Genomic DNA, 26,089 nt, shown 5'->3' with positions numbered 1-26,089 from the left:
TTCTGTATCTGCAAACTGTGGGGGGAAGCTGCCCTCGTGGCCATTCCGTTTTCCACCGAAGCACGTTACTAAGAACAGGGAGGGAGGCAGAGAGCGGAACTGCAGGCAGAAGGGTGGCAGGGCGCTCCTGGGGAGCACGGCTCAGCCCCACCAGCCCCTCCAGACTCGGGGCCTCGCCAGGAAACCAGGGAGGGGTCAAGGGCTCTCTCCTGCGTGCAGCAGGGCCCTGACGGGAGCGGGCGGGGGGGGGAGGGGGAGGGCAGCCGTGCATGCACCTGTGGGACCAGCTGCAGGAAAGCACTGGCAGCGGACGCTCTAAGCCATCCGTCTCCACGGCAGCAGCTCTCCATAAGTTATAAAGGTTTCCACCAGGAGGATGGCCCCCTGAGGTGAGTGATAGAATGGCTATCTTTTTTTATTTTTTTAAGATTTTATTTACTTATTTGAAAGAAAGAGAGGGAGCATGAGAGAGAGACAGAGACAGAGAGCATGCACGAGTGAGGAGGGGAAAAGGGAGAGGGAGAAGCAGACTCCCTGCTCAGCAAGGAGCCCGATGCGGAACTCGATCCCAGGACCCTGAGATCAGGACCTGAGCTCAAGGCAGATGCTTAACCCACTGAGGCACCCAGGCGCCCCACAGAATGGCAATTTGACCCAGGGCCTCTTTGAATTGTTTCTGTGCGAAACAAATGAAAAGGAGTAAACAGGCTTAGCTGACCTGCTTCATCCTTACTATTTAAAAAAAAAAAAAAAAAAGGCAAATTTGCCACTTTGGCTGCTTTCTATAGAAATTCATTCCTGCAGTACCAAAAGTGTTACAGACTCTGCAGTAATCTCTTATTATGACAAAATACATAGATATCTAATGGGCAGTGAATGTATCCCTCATGAATAATGAATCCAATGTATGGACACACGCATGTATTACGTGGAATGCTCAGGCCCGTACCAGAGCCCAGGGTGAGTGACTGATGGCCCTAATATAACTAAGTAATTCATTAATTCCATCACAAGTTCTGCTTTACGATATCTGCTTTTATATGCCAATAGTCAATTTAATGGCATTTTAAATTGGAGTGAAGCCCCAAGAGAGGAAAGCACTATACACCTTATTGAACCACAAATCTTACATCTGATTTTTTAATTCCAAAAATGACCTAATAAACTCACTTTATAATGCACTCTGTCCGAACAACTTCTCTTGTTGTGTGTTTCCTTCATTTCTAGTAATCACGCAGAGATTTCAAGTGGAACTCCATTATCGCTGCAATTAAGTATAAAAGTTCCTTTGAGTGGGGGCTGCCTGGATGGCTCAGCCGGCTGAGGGTCCTACTCTTGGTTTCGGCTCAGGTCGTGATCGCAGGGTGGTGAGATCTAGTCCTGCGTCAGGCTCTGTGCTCAAGTGCAGAAGGCTGCTTGAGACTCTCTCCTTGCCCTCTGTCCCTCCCTCTGCTCGAGTTGGCTAAATTAATTAATTAATTAATTAATATCTAAATCTTAAAGAAAAATTTCCTCTGTGTCCACATAACATAAAGGGCTCTCTCCTGGGTGCAGCCCTACGCTCTGTCTCATGTGGGGGCTTGACCATCTTCTTTTAGGGATACAGAGGGAACCTACAGGTTTGCAGCAATAGTGGGAGCCTTTGATTTACTTGCCTGGAGCATATGGACTATGCAAGAATTAATAAACTCAGAAATCCAGACTTTCAGATTACTTCTTCATGTTGAAATTTTATTTCTAGATAAATAAGTTGGCATACAACTTTTCCTTTTTTTTTTTTTTAATTGAAGATTTTACTTATTTATTTGTCAGGGAGAGAGGGAGAGAGCACAAGCAGAGGGAGGTAAGGGCGGAGGCAGAGGGAGAAGCAGGCTCCCTGCTGAGCAAGGAGCCCCATGCGGGACTTGATCCCAGGACCCTGAGATCATGACCTGAGCTGAAGGCAGCCACCTCAACCGATCGAGCCACCCAGGTGTCCCACAACTTTTCACTTTTAAGCCTTGCCAAAATTCTAAAATTTATGAACTACATGAAAAGCTTGCAGTTCATGGAAAAAGTAGCCACTTAACAAAAGAGGTAAAGAATTATGAGCCTGAGGAGCGCCTCAGCGGCGCCGTTGGTTGGTTAAGCATCTGCCTTCGGCTCAGGTCATGATCACGGGGTCCTGGAGTCAACTCCTGCATCGGGCACCCCCTGCTCTGTGGGGAGCCTGCCTCTCCCTCTGCCTGCTGCTCCCCCTGCTTGTGCTCTGTCAAGTAAATAATAAACAGAATCTTTAAAAAAATTATAAGACTGATGCACTACCTGCTGCGCCAACAAGGTACCTATGGAAGATGTAAAGAATGAAACTGTACCCAGTCTTCTAAGAACCCACAAGGTTGCTGCAAAATGGGTTTTTTTTGCCTTAGATTCAACTGAATAAAAAAACTTTGTCACTTACGTTGGTCTTCATCTACCTTCAATCACAAAGCAATTAGAATATAAAACTATCCTGGATGATTTTTTTTTTTGAAAGATTCTTTGAGTTTAAAGAATATTCTCTTGGGCAGACATTTATTTTCTACTTCCATGGAAGTGTTATAATTTCTACAGTGCATGAAATTTTGATTAAATCTACTTGGTTGGCATCTGTGTTCTTCTCCTAATAAATGAGAAAGCATTCCTTGAACAGCCTAAATAATCTAAGTTTGCAAGCAAAATTACAGCCTAAAAATATCAGCTGTCGACACCAGCGTGAAGAAGGAAGAAAGAACACAGCCTTACCGTTGGTTGTATTCTTTTTAAAGTTGTCCAGGAACTCCTCCAGAAGCTGGGACTGGTTCGGAGGGGGCAGCAGATGCTTCTGGTCCCTTGAGAACAGGTCACTGTCTGACCAGGATGAGCACAAGGTGCCTTTTGTCTCTGGCGGCCGGGCAATCAGAGTGAGCCCGACGCTCTGCTCGGAAAACAAGGCCTCCATCTGCTTCAGGTCAAGGTGAGACACAGCTTCCCCATTTAAGGTCATGATTTCATTGCCCTTTCTCAACCCTGAGAACAAGGAAGAGGAAACAAAAGGAAGAGAAGGGAGGTGACTGAGGGAAGTTCTTTTAACATGACGGTGAAGGACAGCTAGGAACTCCAACCATGGATTCACAGGGACCATCCCGCGGCTGTCTTCGAAGAAAGGCCAAAATGCACAGATTGCAAGGCTCCTGACAACACATGACAGGTCTCTCAAAGCCAGGATTAAAAGGGACAGTTTGGGGGTTTTGTTTTTTGTTTTAAGTAAGCTTTCTGCCTAACGTGGGGCTTAAACTCAAGACAAGAGTCCTGTGCTCTATGGACTGAGCCAGCCCGGTGCCCCCAGAAGGAACAGTGAGTTCCTGTGAGTGAGTGGGTGGCTCAGATGGTTGAGGGTCCCCCTCTTGATTTCAGCTCAGGTCGCATCTCAGGGTCTTGAGCCAAGGGCTCCGAGCTCAGCAGGGCCTCTGCTGCATAGTCTTTCCCTCTGCCCACCCCCCGATCATGCATGTTCCCTCTAAAGTAAATCAATAAATCTTAAAAAAAGGGGGGGGGGGATACCATTTGACCCTCATTCAAATTCATTGTTCTTCTATTTACCTGATGTTAAATGCCATGAAGAACATTTACCTGTGTCTGTCTGGCTTTCTGTTTCCTTTCCCTGTCTGCACACTGCCTGTGTGTACACATGCTCTCCTTCAAAACACCTCCCCCTACAAATTCTCTCTCTCTCTCCACATATATAGGTAGACATATATGCATATATAAAAATATATGCGCATATGCATTTTCAATTAAACTATCAAGTGTACTTTTTTCTAACGCTAGGAGAAACCATTCTCTGACAAAACTGTAACGAGACTTTCCCGAGGCAGACTGCATCCCACAGTGTTGAACTGAGAGAGCACAGAGACACTCTGTGCCGCACGGACCTTCTCCATATGCCAAGCCGTCAGGGAGAACGTCGCTTATCAGTATGCGGCTGAGATGCTGATGCTCGTCCACCTGCGCTGTCACTGCAAACCCTGTGAGTGGCAGGAAGAGAAGAGAACAGGTCTAAATTCCGCACGCTGGTTAATTTCTCCAACTCCATCAGCAGCACCCCCCACCCCCACCCCCCATCCCCCGCCGCCAAGCATCTTTTCTCCTAAGTATGCAGTGTCAGGGAAGTCACGTTACAGGTATTGAGAAAGCACAGCTCTCCGGCAGGGGCAGAGAAACAGGAACATGTCAGATCTAAAGGATCAAGGAGGGCATGACCTTGCTGGAGAGCAGAGATGCTGCACCCATGTCTCCAGCAGCATTATTTACCGCAACCGAAAGGTGGACGCAACCAGACCGTCTCTGAACAGACGGACGGATAAACACAAAGCAGTATGCACACACAAGGGAACTCCTAAAAAGGAAAGATCCAACCCGTGCTATCCCACGGACAAACCCTGAGGACGTTATGCTGGGTGACAGAAGCCAGTCACAAAAGAACAAATACTGTATGATTCCACTGGTCTCAGAGACTGACAGCCGTCGAATCCATAGAGGCAGAAAGCAGAATGGTGGTTGGTGGGGGGTGGGAGGAGGAACTGGGAGTGACCATTTACAAGTTACAGAGTCCCAGGTTTCAACATGGAAATGGTTCTGAACATGGACCCTGTTCATGGCTGCACGGCAAAGGAATGTATTTAATGTCACTAAGCTGTCATTTTTAACCATTCTTAATGGTTACCATGGTAAACTCTGTTATGGCTGTTTGACCACAATTTAAATTTTTTATGATATTTTTTTAGACGTTGAAACCAAAAAGTACTACTATTGAGATAAATTAAAATTGGGTTTGATACAAAGTAATTTGTTACCAAACAACTCTGTATGGGGGTTAAGCATTTTTAGTAGGCGGAAAGCTACTTGGATGCCTACCGTAGCTGCCCTAAAGGTGACTACACGCAAAAACCGAGGTGAGGCAGGCCTGCCCCTAAACACATCTCCCTCACCTGGGTGTGCCCTTCCCTCTGATTCCACAGTTGGGAGCACTTGCTCCCCTGCCTGGGTTCCATAATACCGGGAGTTCTTTGACATTAAGAAGAACAATGGGTCCCCCTCACCCTTTTCCTCTGTGCCTCTGGCAGACTGTGATTACCACAAAGCATGCTTGCAAGTATCTCCCTTCAGTTCTTCAGGCACTTCAATGCAAAGAAGATTCCCAAACACCCACCAAGGAAAGTAGAGTGAAGGTCAACAGAATACAGACAAAATGCTAAGAAGACTTCAGAGGGAAAACCGATATAACACCGGGTCAAAACAGACTAAATTAAGGGCGCCTGGGCAGCTCGGTGGGTTAAGGCCTTTGCCTTCGCCTCAGGTCATTGTCCCTGGGTCCCGGGGTCATTGTCTTGGGGTCCTGGGATCTGCTCAGCAGGGAGCCTGCTTCCTGCTTTCTCCCCTCTCTCTCTGCCTGCCTCTCTGCCTACTTGTGATCTCTGTCAAATAAATAAATAAAATCTTAAAAAAAAAAAAAAAGACTAAATTAAAAAACAAAGAACTTGTCAATTATATCAATTTAAAAAAAGACACAAAGAACAAATCTCAAGAAAACTAACATATTACAATAACTGGAATTTGATCAGCTGGATTCATTTTAAAGGAGAAAAATTACATCGATGTATTCAACAAGATAATAGTCTTTTATGGAGCTATGTATTGATCATTGTCTAATTACTGAGTTCCCATATTCTGTCAAAGACAGAATAAAATATTGAAACGAACTGTAGGACATGAGCTCAGTCCAAAAGGAGCTCAAAGCCAAGTTTAAAGACAAACAAATGGAAATGCAAAAATCAAGTATTACAAAGTGATTTGGATAATATTGACCCTTAATTTTTAAACTGAAGGTAAAGCAATCAGATAAGCCCTCTTTAAGAAAGTTAGACCTTTAGTTAGTTCCTGGGGGCAGGTGGATTTCCACGGAGAGGAGGGAACACGGCAGGAGAAGCCATGAACGGCGCCACTCCTGGTGAGTAAAGAGCTGAGAGCAAAGACACGGAGGAGAATCGGGACTTACTCAGCTCAAAAAAGTAAATTCATTGTGTTACTCTCACCACCATACTTTCAAACTCACCAATTTTTATATTTATTCCTTTTAATTACTTTGGCATTTCCCCCTCATATTAATAAGTATCTTTTGAGCCTAATATAAATACATAGACATGAAGAAAGGGAGAGGAAGTTCGGAAACTACTGTCATGGTTGACACTGAACATGTAAATGTAAAGAAAAAAATATTAGGTCCAAAGATACTGGAGCAAACTAGACACAGACGGACAATGCGGCTCTCCGACTGGGCTCCTGCGCTCACCAAAGTCAGACACGCTTCCGGTCTTCGTGAGCTGCACGTCATAAACATTCAGTGGAAAGATTTCTATTTCATCATAAACCTAGAAAAGGAAAAACAACAAAATCAAAACGTTTAATGTCATGATCTTTTGGAAATTTCTTTAAAGATTTTTTTTATTTTTTCGAGAGAAAAGTTATTTATGAGATAGAGTGAGACAGAGAGAGAGAGGCAGGGAGAGAGCGTGCACGAGTTGGGAGGAGTAGATGGAGAGGGAGAGGCAGATGGCTTTCTGAATCCCAGGACCCTGAAATCATGACCTGAGCAGAAACCAAGAGTCAGACGCTCAACAGACTGAACCACCCAGGTACCCCTTTGGAAATTTATTTTAATGATATCCAAACTGGATGCCAAATTAACACAGAATTCCTCTCTCCCTTACAAATTATATACTTATTATTTTTTTAAGTAGGCTCCACACCCAGCATGGAGCTCAACACAGGGCTTGAACTCACAGTCCTGAGATCAAGACCTGAGCCAAGATCGAGTCAGACACTTAACCAACTGAGCCCCCCAGACCCCCCACCCCCGACAAATTACTGACTTTTAAAATCAAGAGGCCATGGATGTGGTTCAAAGCACTTGCCTGTTCTTGCATGAATTCATACAGCGCAGGGACACAGTACTCCATGTTTTCATCCACTAATTTTCGGAGTTGCAGGCCATAGTGGCTGGGTTCCAGCTGCCTCATCTGTAAAGAAAAGATAGCTATTTAGATTTTCAATGTTCTTTCTAAATTCATCGTTGTCCATTAAAAATCAAAGTGGAAATTTCTGAAGGAAATACTATATATGGTGAGTGGAGTTTAAACCCATATCTGAGAGCTAAAATTTAAATGTGCAAAATAAAAATAAATAAATAAAAAGAAAGACGGGGGACAAATAATTATTTTTAATTAGGTTTTCTCTAAATGACACTGTTTATCACTAAAAGCAAGAGATGTATTTTTAAGAACTTACGGGAGTATATTATCTGATAGACTAGACTAGATCTTACCATCTCCGCAAATACTGTCATTTTATACGCTGGTTTTACCTAAGTTGTCTCTCATTAATGAAGAAGAGAAACTGTGTGAAATGGGAACACTCTTCTATTCTACAGACTTCAGAATTAGGAATTTCCTACCCCAGAAATGTTTCAAAAGGAAAATGTCGACACACACACTCATTCATTCAGAGTAACTGGGTGTAACTGACCCACTCCGATTTCTGGCATCCTCTATCACTTATAAGACTTATGAACTCATAACTCGTGCTGCTGGTAGAAAACAATACTGTTGGTTGTCTGAATAAAAACATTACATAACGGAGTAAAAGGACACGAGATTCGTAAGAATGGAAGCTGCATGTATAAATGTCTGGTATCTTAAGGCTTAATTCAAAGTGGGAATAGTAAAAGAAAAAAGTAAAGATTATTCATATCTATTAAGTATACATGGTAAAGAGTTACCAAAGTCCACACGCCTTTTCTCACCATTCCAGGTGTTTGATGGCATTTTTCTCTGAAAACTTAAAAAGTGTTCAGCTCTACTGCGCCACCTGGTGGATGAAAAACCTCTGCTCTGATGTTCAGTCTATGACCTCAGCAAGCTCTCTTGAAGACAGCTTAAACGTTCTTTTCAGAAACAAAACCCAATTTGAATAAAGAGTAAAACACCACTAACAATCCCCACGAAGCAACTATGAATAGTATCAAGCTACTCATTTAATCTAGAGAAACCCGATAAAACTGCTCAGGAGTAAACCGAACTATTTCAAAGTTTCCGCCACTTTCTTAACAGAGCCCTGTCTCTAAGGAACTTAAACAAGGCTTCAGAATTATTCTAGCTATAAAGGTCTACAAAGAATTTCAGTAAAACAGCCCAGGTTCTTCATGAAGGCGAGGGGCCATAACGTAACAACTCCCTCCTCTAAAAGATGAAGAAGAATGCTAATTAAAGTAATACATATGTCCATTAATAAGCATGTTGATTAATAGATGTTCATTTCTTCTCTAGTACAGAAAGTGAGGTCTTAAAAACCACACAGATTTACAAGGCACAGGGAGGCAACATTAATGATTCTTTCTACTGAGACCTATTTCCACAGCAAAATACATTACCTTGCATGCAAGAGTCAAAATATCTTCTACTCTATGTTCTGGCTTGATCATTATAGTAACCCCTTGATTATCCTGAAAATGAACGTAGGTCTGGACCTCCCACGTGTTGTCTCGGGGAACACCATCGGCTGCTGAACCGTATATATGCAGAAGGTCATCCACCTGTTTTCAGACACCACAAGAAAATACAGATTTGATACACAAAGCACAGACACTAGGAAGAAAATGTCCCCTTGACTCATGGCATATTTTATAGCAAGCCCTTCCGCATTCCTTGCATCTGGCTTCTCACAACCCACAAGGGCAGACAAGCCAGTGTCTCCTCATCCATTTAGCCCACACGAAACCGAAACCCTCCAGGGAGGCTGACAGGAAGGCAACAGAGTTCTGGTCCGGTGTTCTGGCCACGTGCCATTTGTGGCCTAGCCCAAGTTTGAACACCACACAGTGCTCGGTTTCGACTCTCCCTGCTCCAGAATTGCTGGTTGACAAGCGCCCTGTGAAATCTGCATTCCTGATCACCATGAACTTGAATATGGGCTCATTTACAGCCACTGATGCCCGTGGCATCCTAACGCGAACCGTGCTGCATTTGAGCAATGCGGTTCTCTTATTTCTACTTGGTTCATAAAATCAGTCTCTAATCCTAGGAACATTTTTTTTTTTCCTTTCTGTCAGCTATTTCATATCTAGACACTCTTAGAAATCAACTCCAAACATACCACCTTTAAAAGGAAGCTTTTCCCAAAGATGTTTAATTCCCTGGACCCCATTATCATAGTAATTCAATGATCTCATCCTAGCATGAACTTCCGTGATTTATAAACATAAATAGTTAATATGTATTAAGCAACTCAGAAATGTTATCCTCTGGTTAGACTCTTGCATTGGTCTGGTGGCAAAAGACAGACAGACCTGGGGACCTGAAATAAAAAAACTGGGTGTTCGAGTTACACATTCTGCAATTTAATCAGCAGGACAGGACACTCACTTTGCTGAGCCTTGTCTCCTACTCTGTAAAAGGAGATATTAGTAATATAATTACTTAAGTTTATTAGTTAATACAGATTTTGCCAGCAAAAACATATAGATGTGAAAATACCTTACACACTAGAAACTGGTACTTTCAATACTATCACATTATTCTATCCTACTTATCATAAAGTTATCATCAATGGATTTTACTTTGAATTCCATGCATTAAAGAAAGACCCCACAAAGCAAAAAATCCTCCTATGCTGGATTTAAAAACTAGAATAGAGGGGCACCTGAGTGGCTCAGTCAGTTAAGCATCTGCCTTGGGCTCAGGTCATGATTCTGGGGTCCTAGGACCAAAACCCAGGTTGTGCTCCCTGCTCCGTTCTGTTTCCCTCTCTCAAATAAATAAAAAAAACTCTTAAAAGAAAAGAAGAAAAAGAACTAGAATATGTATTGAAGATTTCAAAAGAACAGGCTCAGGAAAAGCAAGAGAAGAACCCGTTTTTCTGTGCTGTCTTTTTTAAAATGTAGTGCTCATCTTTAAAGGGATGTTTCTGGATCTGTCGTGGGTCTGTCACTTTCTGCACATTTTCCTGGAAGATGATCATAGCCCAGAATGAATATCAACCTCATGTGCCAAACCAAGAGAAAGAAAAGGAATGGACACCTGGAGCGGAGAAGCAGGGAGCCAGCACGAAGGACCCTATCGCATACAGATCCCTCTTCTCGGATTCAACCTGCAGGTACTTTATTTCCACCAGGTGCATCAGCAACAAGCAGGTACTGCCACAGAAGTAGAGTCCGCCCACCACCTCCCTACACACCCCGCCGCCCCCAACCAGGCTTGCTCAGCATCGCACTAAAACCCCAGCAGAGGTCACTGTGGAGAAAGCAAGCACCCAGGAAGCAGGCGGAGAAGTCAAGGAGTGGGTTACGCCTGCAAAGCAATTTAATCATGCCCTTTCCCAGCAGACCAGGAAAAACGTGCCTGAGGATGGCAGGTGGGGGAGGGGCGGGAGAAGCACAAGCTCACAACGATCCTTCCCCTTCCTCCTGCTGCCATCGCTACTCTCCATCACGGAGAGACAGACTTACGTGGGGCCAGAGGGAAGAGCTCCCCAGCCCCCGCCTGCCCCAGGCGGGATCCACACCCATTCTGGGGCTTGAACTCACCGCGCTGAGATGAAGAGCGGAGCACCCTCCCAGCAGCCAGCCGGGCCGTCAGGGGCCCCTGGATGGAATAAGCTTTCCGCAGGTTGTCAGTTCATGGACTACCAACAACTCGTTATGCACTGTCCTGACCCCATAGGGAATAAGTGAGAAACATGGGGCTCAGAAAACTCTAGAAATTTGCCCCAGCACACACAGTGAGCCGTGATGGTGGTACTATGGGAATTTTAGCCCTAAAAACCTGGCTTGAGCCTATGCTCACCACCACTGCACTATAGAAATACCAACAGGCCAGTTACCTCCCCACATAATGGATATAACCTGACTTTCTCGAATCTTTTCTGTTACTCCACAGCACACACCAAGTTCCGGTGGAACAAAACGGCTCACCTGACTTTCCCCAGAAAGCTGCAGCTCTCTCATTTCAATTTCCCTTGCCTGCTCTACCTTCCTCACAGCTCCAGTGCTAAAACCATATACATCCCTCAGCCTTACTTCCATTGCTACCCTCTCCCTCTCTAATGAAGTCTCTCCGGCTCTCTTCCCTCTTACCCCAAATTCGCTCCATTGCGTGAGGCTACTGTCCTCTATCCCTGATGTTGGACTTGACGAAGTCCAGCTTACGGGACAGTTTTTAGGTGCTCTCACACACATACACCCCTGCTCCCTCCCGGGGGCTAAGACAAAGGGCAGCAGAAGCTCTTTTCTGGCTCTGAGTCTTCTTCAGACCTTGATACAACACATTTTGCACCCAGAACATATCAGCCCAGGGGCGTGGAATTGGATGCAACCAAAAATTCAGCCGTACATATAGGCCTGAAAGGTAAAAGCTGCCCTGTCCACACCGTAACAAATTCTTAATCTTCCCTAAGTTTTAAGAAGAGAAATTAATAGATTCTTGAAGGAGTAACAAGTTCTAGACAAGAGAAAAGGACCGCAGGCAAATTGCAAAGGACAGAATCTCCCTACTCTCCTCAATATAACTAGGCTTTGGCTGCTCTGCGGAATCATTCCCTGAGCCTACACTGTGGACGCCAGATCGAGGATGAAAGAGAAGACGCCCATCAAAGTCAAGGCTGTGGAAGACTCAGCGCCTCTCCAGAGATCCTGCAGTGAAAATGTACACGGAAGCTTTTCCTGTGTCTTCACACATCATCTCAAACGTCCGCAATTAAAGAAAGAGTAAACCTGATTATTCCAAGGAGACATTAAGAATATGGAAAGGACTAATTAATTAGAACAAGAAAAAGAGGAGGCTGCACGTTTATAGATCTCCTAGGTGGTTGGAAGCTTTGCCCACTTGGCGCAAAAACTACACTGATCCCCTCAAGGGTCAATGCTGTCCCTGCTGAGAATACACATGCACGGCTTTATTCTCAATATTCCAAATAAAAGTCATTTTTTTTTTATTCAAGGAAAAGAGAATCTTGAGGGGTGCCTGGGTGGCTCAGTGGGTTAAAGCCTCTGCCTTCAGCTCAGGTCATGATTCCAGGGTCCTGGGATCGAGTCCCACATCAGGATCTCTGCTCAGCAGGGAGCCTGCCCCCCGCCCCTGCCTGTCTCTCTGCCTACTTGTGATCTCTGTCAAATAAATAAATAAAATCTTTAAAAAAAAAAAAAAAGAGAGAGAGAGACTCTTGAAAACAAGCAAACAAACTAAGCCATTTGGAAAGCTCTTAATCCAGCCCGCCCTTTTCTGAGGCGTTTCCTTCATCTTTTTACCGCTTACCCAGGAGCCAGGGGCTAGCCACGCCCCAAGGCTGTGCAAACCCAACCCGCCTCCTACTCTACCTCTCCCCAGACACCAACCTCCCCCCCCAGCTATAAACTAGTTTCCAGGGGCACCTGGGTGGCTCAATCTGTTGAAGGTCTGCCTTTGGCTCGGGTCATGATCTTAGGGTCCTGGGACGGAGCCCCAAGTCAGGCTCCCTCCTCAGCGAGGAGCCTGCTTCTCCCTCTGCCCCTCCCCCACTGGTGTGCTTGCACTTCCCCTCTCAAACAAATAAAATCTTTTTTAAAAGTTGATAAAAGAACAAACAAATCAAAAAACAAAACAAAACAAAACAAAACAAAACAAAAAAATTAGCCTGCTCAAGGTGCCCAGTTCCTGGAGAATGAACACAGATAACAGCAAAAATGTAACAGACATTCTGGTCAAATCCCAGTCTCGCCAGGGCTGGTTATCTGATGTCTCTGGGCTTCTGTTTCTTCACCTTTAAAGGGGGCTGAACCCCACAGCTCCACAGGGTGGTTAGGAGCCCTGAGTGGGAGGAATGGCATCTGAAGGCATTATCCTGTAAGGGGCCCTGACAATGTCAAAGAACTCGATGAAGTTCAGTCTGGACCGCAGAATGAAGCCCTGAAATTCAACAACAGCCAGTAAAAAGAGGTGCGGGAGAACGGTCCTTGTCTCAAAACCCTGAGGAGCTACGGGGGCTGGGGTCACCGCGTGGTCAGCCGTGACTGGCCATCCGCAGCAACCAGGGGCCTGGCACCCACACCTGGCCCAGGCGTGCCCTCCTCATGGGCCACTACTGCAGAGGCACCAATGATCACACTATTCCATCAATGGTCGTGTCACTCACACTCAGTGTGCCTGAAGGAGAGAAAACTGAAACTCCGCACGTTCTCACAGCAGATGCTTCTGGATCAAATGGCTTCTAATTACTACTTGATCACTGAAGGGAAGTGAGGAGCAAAATCACAATCTGGCTGTCACCAACGGGCCCTCCACCACAGTCGCTGATAAAAGGAAAGTCTATTAGCAAGTGAGATGAGCAGAAAACACAAAAGGCCGTACATGCTCTGGGTTTTCTTAATAACAGCAAAATGTCATGGAAGACAAAGGGTTTATCTCCTTCTTGGGCTGCTGCCCAAACATCAGTTGATATGAAGGGAAAACAAAAACCTATCTATGTACCTCTGTGTGTGTGTGTGTGTGTGTGTGTGTGTGTGTGTGTTCCGCAGGGTCCCACTTAAACAGATTACTACACCATGGTCAAGAGTAAGTGATTTCATTCCTATTTTCCATTTAAAAAACCAACATTAGCATTTTTTTTTTTTTTTTCCCAGTTTGGAGCTAATGACTCATGGGACAATACTTCATTCACTCGCAGCCACAGAAAGTCGGGACACCCCAAGCCAATTTTCCAGGAGAAAGAGCCAAGGCCCAGAGGCTCCACAGTTTCTGCAATGAAGCTGCTGGGGGAGCTGCCTTCCAGAGCCTCAGCGGGGGATGTGCTGTCACAATCCCAGTAACAAACACCTCCCTTCAAACTCTGCTTGAGACTCATTATTACTCATCAAGAAGCATGCTCTGAAAAGCTTTCATTTTGGGCTCGCCAAAATGTCCTTTCAAAAAATGCTCAAATAAGACTGGCTTTACTCCAGTCTTAACAGATTTTGAATTAGGATGACTCACTGTTGGGACTGTTACATGGTGCCCCAATTAGAGTGGAATAGTTAAAAGGTGCCTGGGACCCCTCCCTCCTAACACTCAGGAATGGCTGCCTTTCTGTATCACGAATGGACGTCATACACTGGTTATAACGAGAAGATGGTCCTCACAAATTATCAATATACTCCAACAATGATCAGCAGAGGAAAACTAGTAAAATAGGATTCAACCAGCAACAGGCAGAATTTTAAGTCCCAGAGATACAAAAAACAAACACCCTTCATTCAGCCTGCAATTCAATTTAAACCTAGTTTTCTGAGTTCTGCAGTCCCAAAATGACACACAGTTAAAGCCCTAGGTGTCAAAAGAATGTATATCAGCGACAATTCTTAAAGTAGGAATAAATGTTTAAGTGTATATGCTTTAAAAAAACAGATGCAATATTTTCCTCTCACTGATTATAGTGCCGCTGGGACTTGTCAATTAAATCACAAGAAGATCACTTGGTAATTTGAGCACAATTTAAATAGGCACTAAGCTTAATTCTGACCATCAACAGCTTTTTTAGCAAAATTTCTCTCCAAAGCCTGATGTAACTTCAGTTAAAAAAAAAAAAAATGCTTTTGTGCAAGAATCTCTTAACATTCAAAGTAAGAATTTTAAATTATGTAGCAACAGAAGAGATACAACCTTCACACTGTTTTTTATTGCACAACAAACATGACTTCTCAACGACTATTAAAGGACTGGATCTAATATAGACAACAGGCAGATGTAGTAAGTGATACTTTAGCCTTAGTACACTATGGACTGAGAATACATAATCACAAAATATAAACTATACAGAGCAAGAGTCCCAATTACAAGCCTGCCGGGGCGACACAACATGGTTGCATCACTGAGGGTAAGAGGAAGAAGACCAAAGAAGTAGACATGTCCCCACTTTTCTGTAGTTCCCACTGTGTCACTTTGCTTTCCTGAAAGATCTGTGTTTGTGCCTGTTATAGCTAAGAGGAAAAAATCCGCAGAAGATGAAATCAGGTGAAAAGCAAACACATATTCAGCGTCTGTTTTGCAGCAGCAAGCCCTTGTAGGGACAGCACGCACACCCCAGCAGCAAGAGGGGCACGGCCAAGGTCCTTCCCTGGGGCTACACCTGCATGTGCGATCCAGCCATGGAGCTCCGAACTGGGTCCCTTAGCATCTGAGCTTTACAACACCTCGATTTATTCTGTGTATCCTTTCGTGAGATGTGCCCTAAGGTATCAGAAAAACCCAAGAGGTTATTTTTCGGCTCTGGGAATGCTCAAAATTTTTCCAGATAAATTACTGGTATTTGCCACTTTGGCTTATGAAAGGTTTCACAGGAATGCCCCACTTCCGATTCATGGGGAAACCTGTAATCGTGATACAATTATTCTCATCAATTTTTTTTTTAAAAAGATGGTAATTTGATCTGGATTTTGAAATAGGCTCCGCATGTGTGTACAAATAAAGGGGCAAGGGACTGAAATTATTATATTCACTTGTCAGTCTGACATTTTGCTGCTATGATTTATAAATAGGAAGGTTTTTGAGGAGTTTCTGGGTGGCTCAGTCCGTCAAGCATCTGACTCTCAATTTTAGCTCAGGTCATGACCTCGGGGTTGTGAGAGTGAGCCCCACAAGGGGCTCTCAGCGGGGGAGGGGTGAGTGTCTACTTGAGATTCCCTCTTCCCTTCTCCCCTCCCCTGCCCCTGCTCACATTCTAAAGAAATAAATAAAATCTTAAAAAAAAGGAAGTTTTGGATTTGTCTTCCTTGTGGTCCCATGGTTGGTCCGATCTAAAAGGAGGAAAGCACCAAGAACAGAGAGGAGCAACACAGCTACATGGCCCCTCACACAAGCCAGTGTGTCTCACACTCAAGCTCCTGCAGCCCCTGACCTCTGAGAAGGGAAGGTGAAAGGGAATGGGGCTTTGAGTGGAGATTTTCTACCCCATCTCAGGACACGGTAGGCAGAGCAGCCCACTAGGAGCAGTGTCGACAACAACACAGCATACTGGACAGCTCTGGGGCCCACAATCCAGGCCAAGCTCACAGGAAAGCCAAAGAGATAGCTGTCTGTGTGGTATAATTTTAGGATCACCAGAATTTACCTCCCTTACCCTTCCTTCAGGACCCGTCAACAACGTAATTCTCAACCGTTCCTCAGTGTTTCCCAACTAAATTGTCAAGTGGCCAAATTATCCCAATTAATTAAATAATACTGCCTACTTCTGCAAAAGCATATTAAATTTGTCCAGGCCTATTAAAAATCAGGTTTCAACTTCTACAAATAGTTGAGAGGTTTACTGGACATAAAACTCAAGACAAAATGATTTGGGGAAGACAGAGAAATCGCTCAGTAACATGAAACACAGCTGCAGGGGAAGGTGCAGGTTTGAAAAAGAACCCCAAAGGAAAAGTAGAACTTCATCCCTACTCCCATAATTCCATTCAGAAATGGTTCTGAGTAGTTTAGTCAGAAACTTTTGGAGTCTAGACAAGGACGCTGTGCTCCGCTCCACTGAGGGCACTTGGTGATGCAAAGGCTACTGACTCACAACCTGGAGAGACTCTGAAGATCTCCAACCACCCCAAAAGGAACATGCAATTTTGGATTCACCAAACTCTCAAAGGAGGGTAAGTATTGCTGAGCAACAGGGGAAGTATAAACAAAAGTTGCTCTTTTGATCTCAGACTAGCCACACCACTTTTAAGACAGGGTTACCATGAATTTAGGTATCTTCAAAACTGCTCGGCATTCTGAGAATATCTCTTATTTGCCAACTAGGGACCATATGAATCCTCAATGGGGAAAAGCTGACAGCCTTCCCTTTAAGATCAGGAACACGACAAGGATGTCTACTCTCACCCCTGTTGTTCAACATAGTACTAGAAGTCCTAGCAACAGCAATCAGACAACAAAGAGAAATAAAAGGTATTCAAATTGGCAAAGAAGAAGTCAAACTCTCTCTCTTCGCAGATGACATGATACTTTATATGGAAAACCCAAAAGACTCCACCCCCAAACTACTAGAACTCATACAGCAATTCAGCAATGTGGCAGGATACAAAATCAGTGCACAGAAATCAGCTGCTTTCTTACACACTAACAATGAACTCTAAATGTATTTTCAACAGATTCATGTAAAGACTGTGAACCAGCACTGCCTGATTAGTGCTTGCATCATCAATGTAAACCAAGATGGCTGCCCCCACAGCAACGTTCCCCTCACTGGAGTTATTGGGAGTTTTAAGAAAGCTAAGTTCCAGAAAATGCCTATCTGCCCCTTGAATCAAATACCTGATGGACAGGAGTGGCAGAAAAGGCTAATGAAATGGCTCTGCAATGTTCATTTGGCAGCTACCCTTTTTCAGTATTTAAACTTTTATGTTCCATAACCTTTTATAAGATCTTCATATCACAATTTATACTAATTACTCCTCTATTACATTTAAAGTTTTAATTTTGAAGGGAAAGTTGGTTTTTTTACTTTCCTTATGATTACAAAGTTTACTTTTCTTTAATGTTGTTTATTATTCCAGCAATCCTAGATCTTCTTGATAATGTTTTTAACCAAGAAGTACACATTTCTCAAGAAGTAAAACAGCTCAAAGTTGGGTTTGTCACTCTTGTCTGAATGTGCACAGAACAAGAGAACAGAAATTGTGAAGAAATATACCTAACTATTCACAGCAGTTGTGTTTGGGTAGAGGGACAAGAAATGATTTCCTTTTCTAATTTTTATCTTCTAGATTTTGTACTGAAGTTATAAACATTAAAGATCTGGCCATGTAAACATTTATGGATACCTACCACCTCTACGTCATTCAGTTACGTAAATATAAACACTAATTAGTTCCCTATCTTTTTAAAACAAAAATGTTCATCAGAATGCTTTTGCCTCTCAAGAAAGCTTACGTTAAGAACATTTACCACATCGAATGGGATAAAGACCATTGTTTGAATGGTCAATATCAATAAAGATATTGTTTGAATGTCAACATCTAAGAAAAGGAAGCAAGTTATCAAGTTATTTATCATTATTAAGACAGGATTGACTGTCTTGATTAAAACAGAATGTCTCAAATACATTCATAGAAGTTCAATTCAAAAATATAAGCCTAGCATTAGCCAATACAATATAGGTGACTACCATCTATAATGAAGAAATATTTTCCCACTTACAATGAGCACGTGATTACTTTACAATTAAACTACAAGTAGAACCACAATTTTTAAATATGATATTCTTTTCACTGTATAGGAATATATAAAAATTTTGCAGGGATATGCAAAACAGAGGCCATGGAAAAGAGGGTTCGTGTGTTTTTGTCCACCACTCCTCCCTTATGATGCTAGGGCTATAAACAGGTCTAAAGAGTGGCTTCTATCTGTGATTCACACAATTCCCAAAACTAGGACATACAAGCAAATAAATATTCATATAAAATCAGAAAATCAAGGTCCAGATGTGACCCTCTAACACCGGAAGCCTATTCAGAACAACAACATGTTACAAGTATAACCAGGAGTTTCCTCAGACTTCATCACATTTTTCCTTTCCATTTAAAGGATCATATTAACACATAAAGAATTCACGTTTTCAACAGCCTTTGGAAAAACAATAATCCTAAAACATATCAGTCTGCAACATAAAATTCATTATCATCTATTAATGTCATTAGGAAATAATTCAGATAGAAGCATTCAAAATGTTCTGAAGACCATTCACTATACATGAGCCCCACTTCAGCAATGAGTGCTCAGATTATTTTTAAAATATTAAAACAGGGGCACCTGGGTGGCTCTGTCGGTTAAGCATCTGCCTTTGGCTCAGATCATGATCCTGGGGTCCTGGGATCCAGCTCTGCATGGGGAAATCCCTGCTCAGCGGGGAGTCTGCCTCTGCCCTTCCCTCTGCTCCTGTTCGTGTGCTCTCTCTCTCTCAATTAAATAAAATCTCTTTAAAATTACTTACTTAAAATAAAATAAAATATTAAAGCAGGTGTCCTTCCTCAAGGACAATCAACAGCTGTAACAGCCCAGTATAGCAGAGCCCTGGGTCCAGGGAGGTCGAAGCCAGGCCCCGCCCCACGGGCGCCATGGGTGAGGCAGGGACTTAACCTCGCCGCCATGTCTCAGGCTTCTACATCTCTAAAATCTGATGACAAAATGCCTCCTGTGTGTCATCAAGTTTAAGTGAGAAAAGTGTCCAGCACTATCAATAGAATTTGGTTGCCGTTATTCTGTTATTAATTAATAATTAATAATTATTAACAATTCTATTATTACATGTTTATTTTAATATCAAATCTTAGGGGAAAAACTATTCTAAAGGCAACGATTCTGACTACGTTTGTGTGCCCGGAGCTGCAGCTGTGAGCAAGGTGTGAACGCATTTTCGGAAGTGCCAACAGGAAGCTGGGCGACCTGTGTGTTCCCCTTCGGGAAAAAACCCATGCCAAGACTGCATTCCTTTGAATCAACTTCTATCTCATTCTTAACGGCTGCTGAACATTTGTGGTCCGCTGACCGTCCAGGATCTCCCGCTAAGCCTGCTGTCCCTCCTGTCCTGGGGAACTCGCCTGAGGTACAGAAGGTCTTTTTTCCTTCCCTTTTCTCGCCAGCGTGTCCAGCCCTTTTAGTGAAGAAAATAGACCCTTCTTGTTCCTTCCTCGCTGGGTCAGTGAGAGTGTTCTTTTCCGGAGGGCAGAGTCATCTCTAGAACATACCTAATGAAAAACACAGGTTTCAACCTCTTAAGGCATAGTACCCGGGTGACAGAATTCATTGTTGCCTGAACAGAAGTAAGCCCTGCTTTCTGTGATCATCACTTCTGCCCCAAAGCTACTGCGTGTCTGACATACCAGACACGCATGCACCGTATGGCTACCTCGTATCTGGATAGCACCAGCCGAGTTTCAATGTTCTCATCTCTCCAGGGTGAGCAGTGGGGTGGGCAAAAGGACCCGCAGATGCCCCAGGCTGGAGCTCGTGCTGGCCACGGAAGCCAGCCACCCGGGAGCCACTGTGGAAAACCCAGCAGGGCTCTGTGTAATAGGGACAAAACCCCCTTCGCTCAGCCTCTCCATTCCTCACTCCCTCCTTGCCTCTCTTCAGGGATTTCCACCCTCCCGACGGACGGAAGTGAAACGGACAGAACGGCAGACACAGAGGTGAACGTTTCCTAACGGTCTACGAGTCGCGGGGTTCCTAGAAGCGGCAGCAGAGAACTAGCGAGTCCTGGAGCCGGGCTGCCTCCCACCCTCCATCCCCGCAGTGTCCAGCCCCGGGGACTCCCTGGGCAGTACTGGGCTAAGTCACAGGGCACCTGACGGGCGGTCCGCTGGGAAAGGGGGAGCATCTGCCCTCCTCCCTGAACGCCACACACGGCCTTTCCCAGGAACTTACCAGAGCATGGAAAGAAGAAACCGACAAGATGCCCAGCCTGCCGAGGGCCAGCTTGGAGGGGCGGCTGGCGGCGGCCAGGAGGCTCTTGGGGTTTGGCAGCTCCCCGCCTTGTAGGCTGGCCAGGTAGCAACGCATCCTAAACAGATCCATGTGAAACTTCTCCAGGTTCTGCTCCCACTGCTGGATCTGTTTAAGTACAAACAGGGGTGATTGAAATGAAAATGAGAAGGTTTCATGAGTCCAACTGAAAATACGGTCCCTTTCACAAACGTCAAGGAACAATTTGTTTCAGCCGGTGCTGCATGGTGGAAATGAACCTGCCCTGCTCACCCCCTCTCAAGCCCTCCTGCCCAGACACAGTGGGTCAGACAGCACCAGACTTCATCAGGATGGCCCAAAACAGAACAAAGCCGGTGGGCCCAATCCAAACCCAGGCCACACCACCATGACCTCTGGAGAACTCCAGCACGCTAAGCTGTGCCAACCGAACGCAGGATACACAGCTGTAAGTAGTTGTCTCACTTTGTGTAATTTCCCTACACACTGCCAGCCTCTGATCTTACACCAGATGAGCCAAACTGCACACAGACAGATGCTGGATGACAGACACGCTGTCTTTTACGTGAATGCTCCGCCTTCTGAGTAAATGACTCGATCAGAAGCAAATGACTTCAGGGGTAAAGGAAAAGAGAGCTTCTACTCCGATTTTAAGTATATTAGAGAATGATCACCGTCTCTACATCTGGATGAAATTAAAACGCATTTTCACACCAATGAAATGTCAGTGAGCTTTTTCTTCAAAATTGAAGTTATCAATTGGTAAAGAAAGATGGTCAGATTCTGAGGGCCACTTTTCCTCCTGCCAAGGATCAAGACACATTTACCTTTATTTTAAGAGAAACCAGAAGGTGAAAAAGGCTCTATTGTAACTTGCCAACACAGGGATTCGCCAGCAGAGCGGAAAGCTGCCCTCTCGAGGGCGGTCAGAGCTTCTCCGCATTCAGGAGAGGGTCCGCAGTGAGGGCTTGTCATCAGGGTGCACGTGTCACTTCACCCACACCAGCTGCATCGGTGCTTCCGCCAGGGTTAGCCTCCAGGCAGGTTCTAACTCTTCACAGCAAACCTTCTAGGTCAATCGTTAATTCTGGGTAAGTGATATTTTGAAGGGTCTCCAACATTTAACACTCTGGTCCCTTCAGTCTCTCCCGAAAGAAAAGCAACACAAACTCTGGCCACTCTCACACAGCCCCCACTCCAAGTCCTCCGGATCAAGTTCATCAGAAGGTCACCCTGCACCTTCTCTACATGGAAGAAATACAATGGCTACCAGATCTAAAATGATCTGTTGATTCATCAAGGTCTGTCAGCAAAGCTACAAAGTCCCAGATTCTCAAACTCCATAGCAAATTTAACTTTGTGGAAGCTTCTGTACATGCATGTTAGTGACCTGATAGCCACCTGGTGTCGGCCTTTCATGAATACTAGAAGGACCTGTTGGCTTTTCTCAATGAACATGCCCAGTCCAGATATGTGAGGAATCTATCCAGTAAGTAGGATGTCTTGAAAACCACCTCCAGCAATTCTGGTTCATAGCCTTAGTGAGGACAGCTCTGGACTAAGAAGCCAGTCCAAACTCTCTCTTCTTCATCTTGCCACATTAGAGAAGTCTAGATTCTAAAAGTAACAAATGGTTATTACACAACCATAAACTGACACCTACCAGAAGCTGTAAGCCACGGGAGAAACTATACCCCAGTTCTGCCTCTCAAATACCTTCTCTGCTGATTTCCTGAAAAATCTACAATTACAGACACCTTCTTTTGTAGACATGAAGTTCATTAACATATGTGATTACATTTCAAGAGAACTGGTATCTCAATCAATATTATACATGGCAGAAGTCATTTTAAAATTAAATTTCATGAAAAACACAAACCAGAAGGGACTTTATGACTTCTCCATTTCAACAATTTTCCTATGTTCATCCTGACTCAACATTTGTGATGGTTAGTCCTATAGGTGTCAACGTGACTGGACCACTGGGTATCCAGAGTTGTGGTTAAACATTACTCTGGGTGTTTCTGTGAGGGTGTTTTTGGATGAGAATAGCATTTAAATGGGTGGGCTGAGTAAAGCAGATGACCCTCCCCAGTGTGGACAGGCCTCTTCAACCAGCTGAAGGCCTAAATACAGACCCGAAAGGCTGACGATTCTCCAAGGAAAAGAGAATTCCTCCTGCTTAGTGGCCTTCCATCTGGGATACTGGCTTTTTTTTTTCTGACTTTGGACTTGGAACTGAAACATCAGCCCACCCTGGGCCCGGAGTCTGCCAGTCTTGGAATGGGAAGGGTACCATTCTTGAGTCTTGCTGACACTGCAGATCTCGGGACCTATGTGTCTCCAGTCATGTGACTGTTTGTTATAATAAATCTCTTTATAATACATCTATTTATGCATAAATAAATGTGTGCGCAAGCATGAGCAGGGGGTGGGGTGGACGGAGAGGAAGAAGCAGGCTCCTCACTGAGCAGGGAGCCCGATGCCGGACTCAATCCCAGGACCCCAAGATCACGACATGAGCTGAAGGCAGACACTTAACCAACTGAGCCATCCAGGCACCCCCACATTTTAAGCATTAACAAAAAATATAAACATATTTTATAATCAAAATTATGAGATAAAGGAGATAAAGATACATTTTTATAAATGTAATGGGAGAAACAGAAGACAGCTTTGTAGCTATTACAACTTTACATTGGGAAATTTCCATCGCCATCATCACTAACACAGTAACATTATCTGACATCATGTTAATCAGGGAATTTCTGGAGATTTCTTTCGATGATCAAACACTAAAATGCCTAAAATCAATCCCCTTAAACCAAGACTGTTTTTTCCATTTTTTTTTTCTAAATTCCTTAAATACTAATCATTGTCCCTAGATATTTCTTTATTTTCTAAGATAAATATCAGGACACAAAAATAAACATTCAACTTCCATGTAGACTGAGCTTTCATTTCTTCTAATGCCAAAAAACAAAAAGATGACATGAAGAGAACTCACTCTAAGGAACTGACTTCCGCTGCAAAAGAAAAAAGTACTAAGAACAAACTTAAGGAGGAAAACCCCCACTTTTAAGCTCTGTCACAAACACAGTGCAAAAGTTTCCCCTCTATTGCTAATACGGCGATGGTCACCTAATGAGGTCAGAGAGGTTATGGTACACATAGACGTGGGGAGCGGGGAGGAGGAAGCCTAATGCTAAAAATAACAGATGAATAAGTGATACATAAAAACGATGACCAGCACGTTCCTTCCACACCCAAAACCCCTAGAAAAATATTTTCTATCATTTAGTCATTTGGTCATTTGTCCCTTCCAAGATCCGTCCCAAAAGATCATCAGTTTTTCCTTTTTGGCAAATAGGATGAAAATCTCCCATGCAGTATTTGCCAGGCCCTACAACCTACCCTTCTCAGAAAAATCCATCTAGTGACACGGATCACACCGAAGTTAATGAGTGGTTAGAACAGCCAACTAAGATTTAGAGAATGTGTTTTGTCTTTTCCTCTGAGATAGAATTTACATACCATAAAATTCACTCCATTTTAAGATAAATACACTTCCCATCAAATCGAGCCCAAAAATCCAAGGTATAGAAATCATTTAAAAATGAATTTTGGGGAGGCAACTGGGTGGTGCAGTCGGTTAAGCATGTGACTCTTGTCTCTCTTTTTTGGCGCAAGTTGTGATCTCCGGGTCGTGAGATCGAGCCCCGTGTCGGACTCCAGGCTCAGTGTGGAGTCTGTTTAAGATCCTTTCCCTCTCCCTCTGCTCCTCCCGACCGTGCTCTAGCTCGCTCTAAAATAAATAAATAAATCTTAAATTTTAAAAAAGCTAATTCTGGGGCATCTGGCTGGCTCAGTCAGTAGGGCACGTGACTCTTGATCTCAGGGTTGCGAGTTTGAGCCCCATGTTGGATGTAGAGATTACTTAAAAATAAATAGACAGACATATATATACTAATTATATATTATACACACACACATATGTAACACATAAAAATAAAAACTAATCTGTTTTATGCAAAACCATTCATCCCATGACTAATCAGCAAGAAAAACACAATCTGATTCGTTACTGAGAGGCAATACAGCCGAGTGGTTAGGAATGCACATGTGTGATCAAATCCTAGCTCCCCCACTTGTCAGCTCTGTGACATTAGACAATGTATTTAGGGGCGCCTGGGTGGTTCAGTAGGTTAAGCCTCTGCCTTCAGCTCAGGTCATGATCTCAGGGTCCTGGGATCGAGCCCCGCAGCAGGCTGTCTGCTAAGTAGGGAGCCTGCTTCCCCCTACCCGCTGCATCTCTGCCTACTTGTGATCTCTGTCAAATAAATAAATAAAATCTTAAAAAAAAAGAAAGAAAGAAAGAATATGTACTTAACTTCTCTCAGGTCTATTCACTCATCTATCAAATGAGTGACACATACAGCTTTACCTCACGTGGCTGCCATGAAATCACACACCATCATGGCCTGAGATCGGTGCCTTGATAAATAAGATCAGGGGCCGGTGAGGATGGGCTGTGAGGCCAGAGAAAGGACACCTTAGCTGGGGATGAAGGAGGGAAGGCCTGAGGGAAGGAAGCCCAGAGCTGGCGTTGAGCTGGGGCGGGGCCCACAGAGAGGAGCCTCAGTGAGTCAGAGTGGAGAGGAGACACACATCCACTCCCACACTACTTCGGGCAAAGCACCGGGGATCCAGAAATGGAAAAGTTACAAATCCTTTAAGAGCTCATTGTTCAGACCAGAAGCAGCCTTGAACACAAGGGGTTAATTAGAAAACAATGAGATGGAGGGCAAGGAGAGAGACTCCAAGAATTATGGGGTATAAAAGAGGTCCCTGGGCGAGTGGGCAGGAAGGCAGGAGGAAGTAACCCCCGAACCCTTCCTCACAGATGAGGAGGCATGATGAGCGCAGTGACGGTCTATATGGGTCTTCTCTGCCTGAGGAAAAAAAACCCAAAGAAAGGGGTGGAACCTGCAGGAAAGCTGGCCCTGCTAGGTAAAGGTAGGACAGGTTATCCAGGGCTTTATCTCACAAGCAGGAGAAGCCACTTAAAGTGTTTTTAAACCCAGCAATGATAGGATCAGATCTGCTTTACAGATGCAAACACTCCAGGTTCCTATGGAAGATGCATCTGAGGAAGGGGAAAACGGAGAGCCTCCGCAGCGGTCCAGCGAAGGGAGAAGACAGTCCGACTTACCCTCCATCCCTCACCCGCACACTGTGTGCCTGAGAAATCGAACTGCCAGGCTGCGCCACGGCGTTTCACTCTGCCTTTGCTCATGCTGACTCTTGGCGTGGCATTCCCTTCTCCATTCCTTATTAACTCCTCACTTTTCAAGAAGCAGTCCAGGCATCCCTCCCACAGGAAGTCTTCCATGATTACATGGGAGGCTAAACTTCTGGTTTGTCTTCCACAACCCTCTGGAATATCATTTGCTCTAGAGTCATCAAATTATGTTGCAATAATGTGCTTCACTGACCGGCACCCCCTAGATGGAGAGCCCCAGAGGGCAAAACAGCATCTTCTTTGACTCCACACTGTGTGCACA

General features: G+C 44.3%; 1 protein-coding gene across 2 annotated transcripts in view; it reads right to left on the bottom strand.

Moving 5' to 3' along the window:
* TIAM2 (TIAM Rac1 associated GEF 2) overlaps positions 1–26,089 on the bottom strand; it is a 227,522-nt gene that overhangs the window by 63,299 nt on the left and 138,134 nt on the right. For both annotated transcript variants that reach the window (XM_059401317.1, XM_059401316.1), the window contains exons 9-15: positions 20,469–20,654; positions 19,643–19,789; positions 8,486–8,647; positions 6,972–7,076; positions 6,350–6,428; positions 3,933–4,025; positions 2,764–3,027 (exon numbers count right to left, since the gene is read on the bottom strand). In XM_059401317.1, coding sequence (XP_059257300.1) covers positions 2,764–3,027; positions 3,933–4,025; positions 6,350–6,428; positions 6,972–7,076; positions 8,486–8,647; positions 19,643–19,789; positions 20,469–20,654 — 1,036 coding nt within the window. The remainder of the gene's footprint in view (positions 1–2,763; positions 3,028–3,932; positions 4,026–6,349; positions 6,429–6,971; positions 7,077–8,485; positions 8,648–19,642; positions 19,790–20,468; positions 20,655–26,089) is intronic.

The sequence above is a fragment of the Mustela nigripes genome, chromosome 5 (assembly GCF_022355385.1).
Source record: "Mustela nigripes isolate SB6536 chromosome 5, MUSNIG.SB6536, whole genome shotgun sequence".
In the NCBI taxonomy this organism is placed as follows: domain Eukaryota; kingdom Metazoa; phylum Chordata; class Mammalia; order Carnivora; family Mustelidae; genus Mustela; species Mustela nigripes.
Note: the sequence above shows the minus strand (reverse complement) of the source record. Positions and strands in the feature narration are given on the sequence as shown.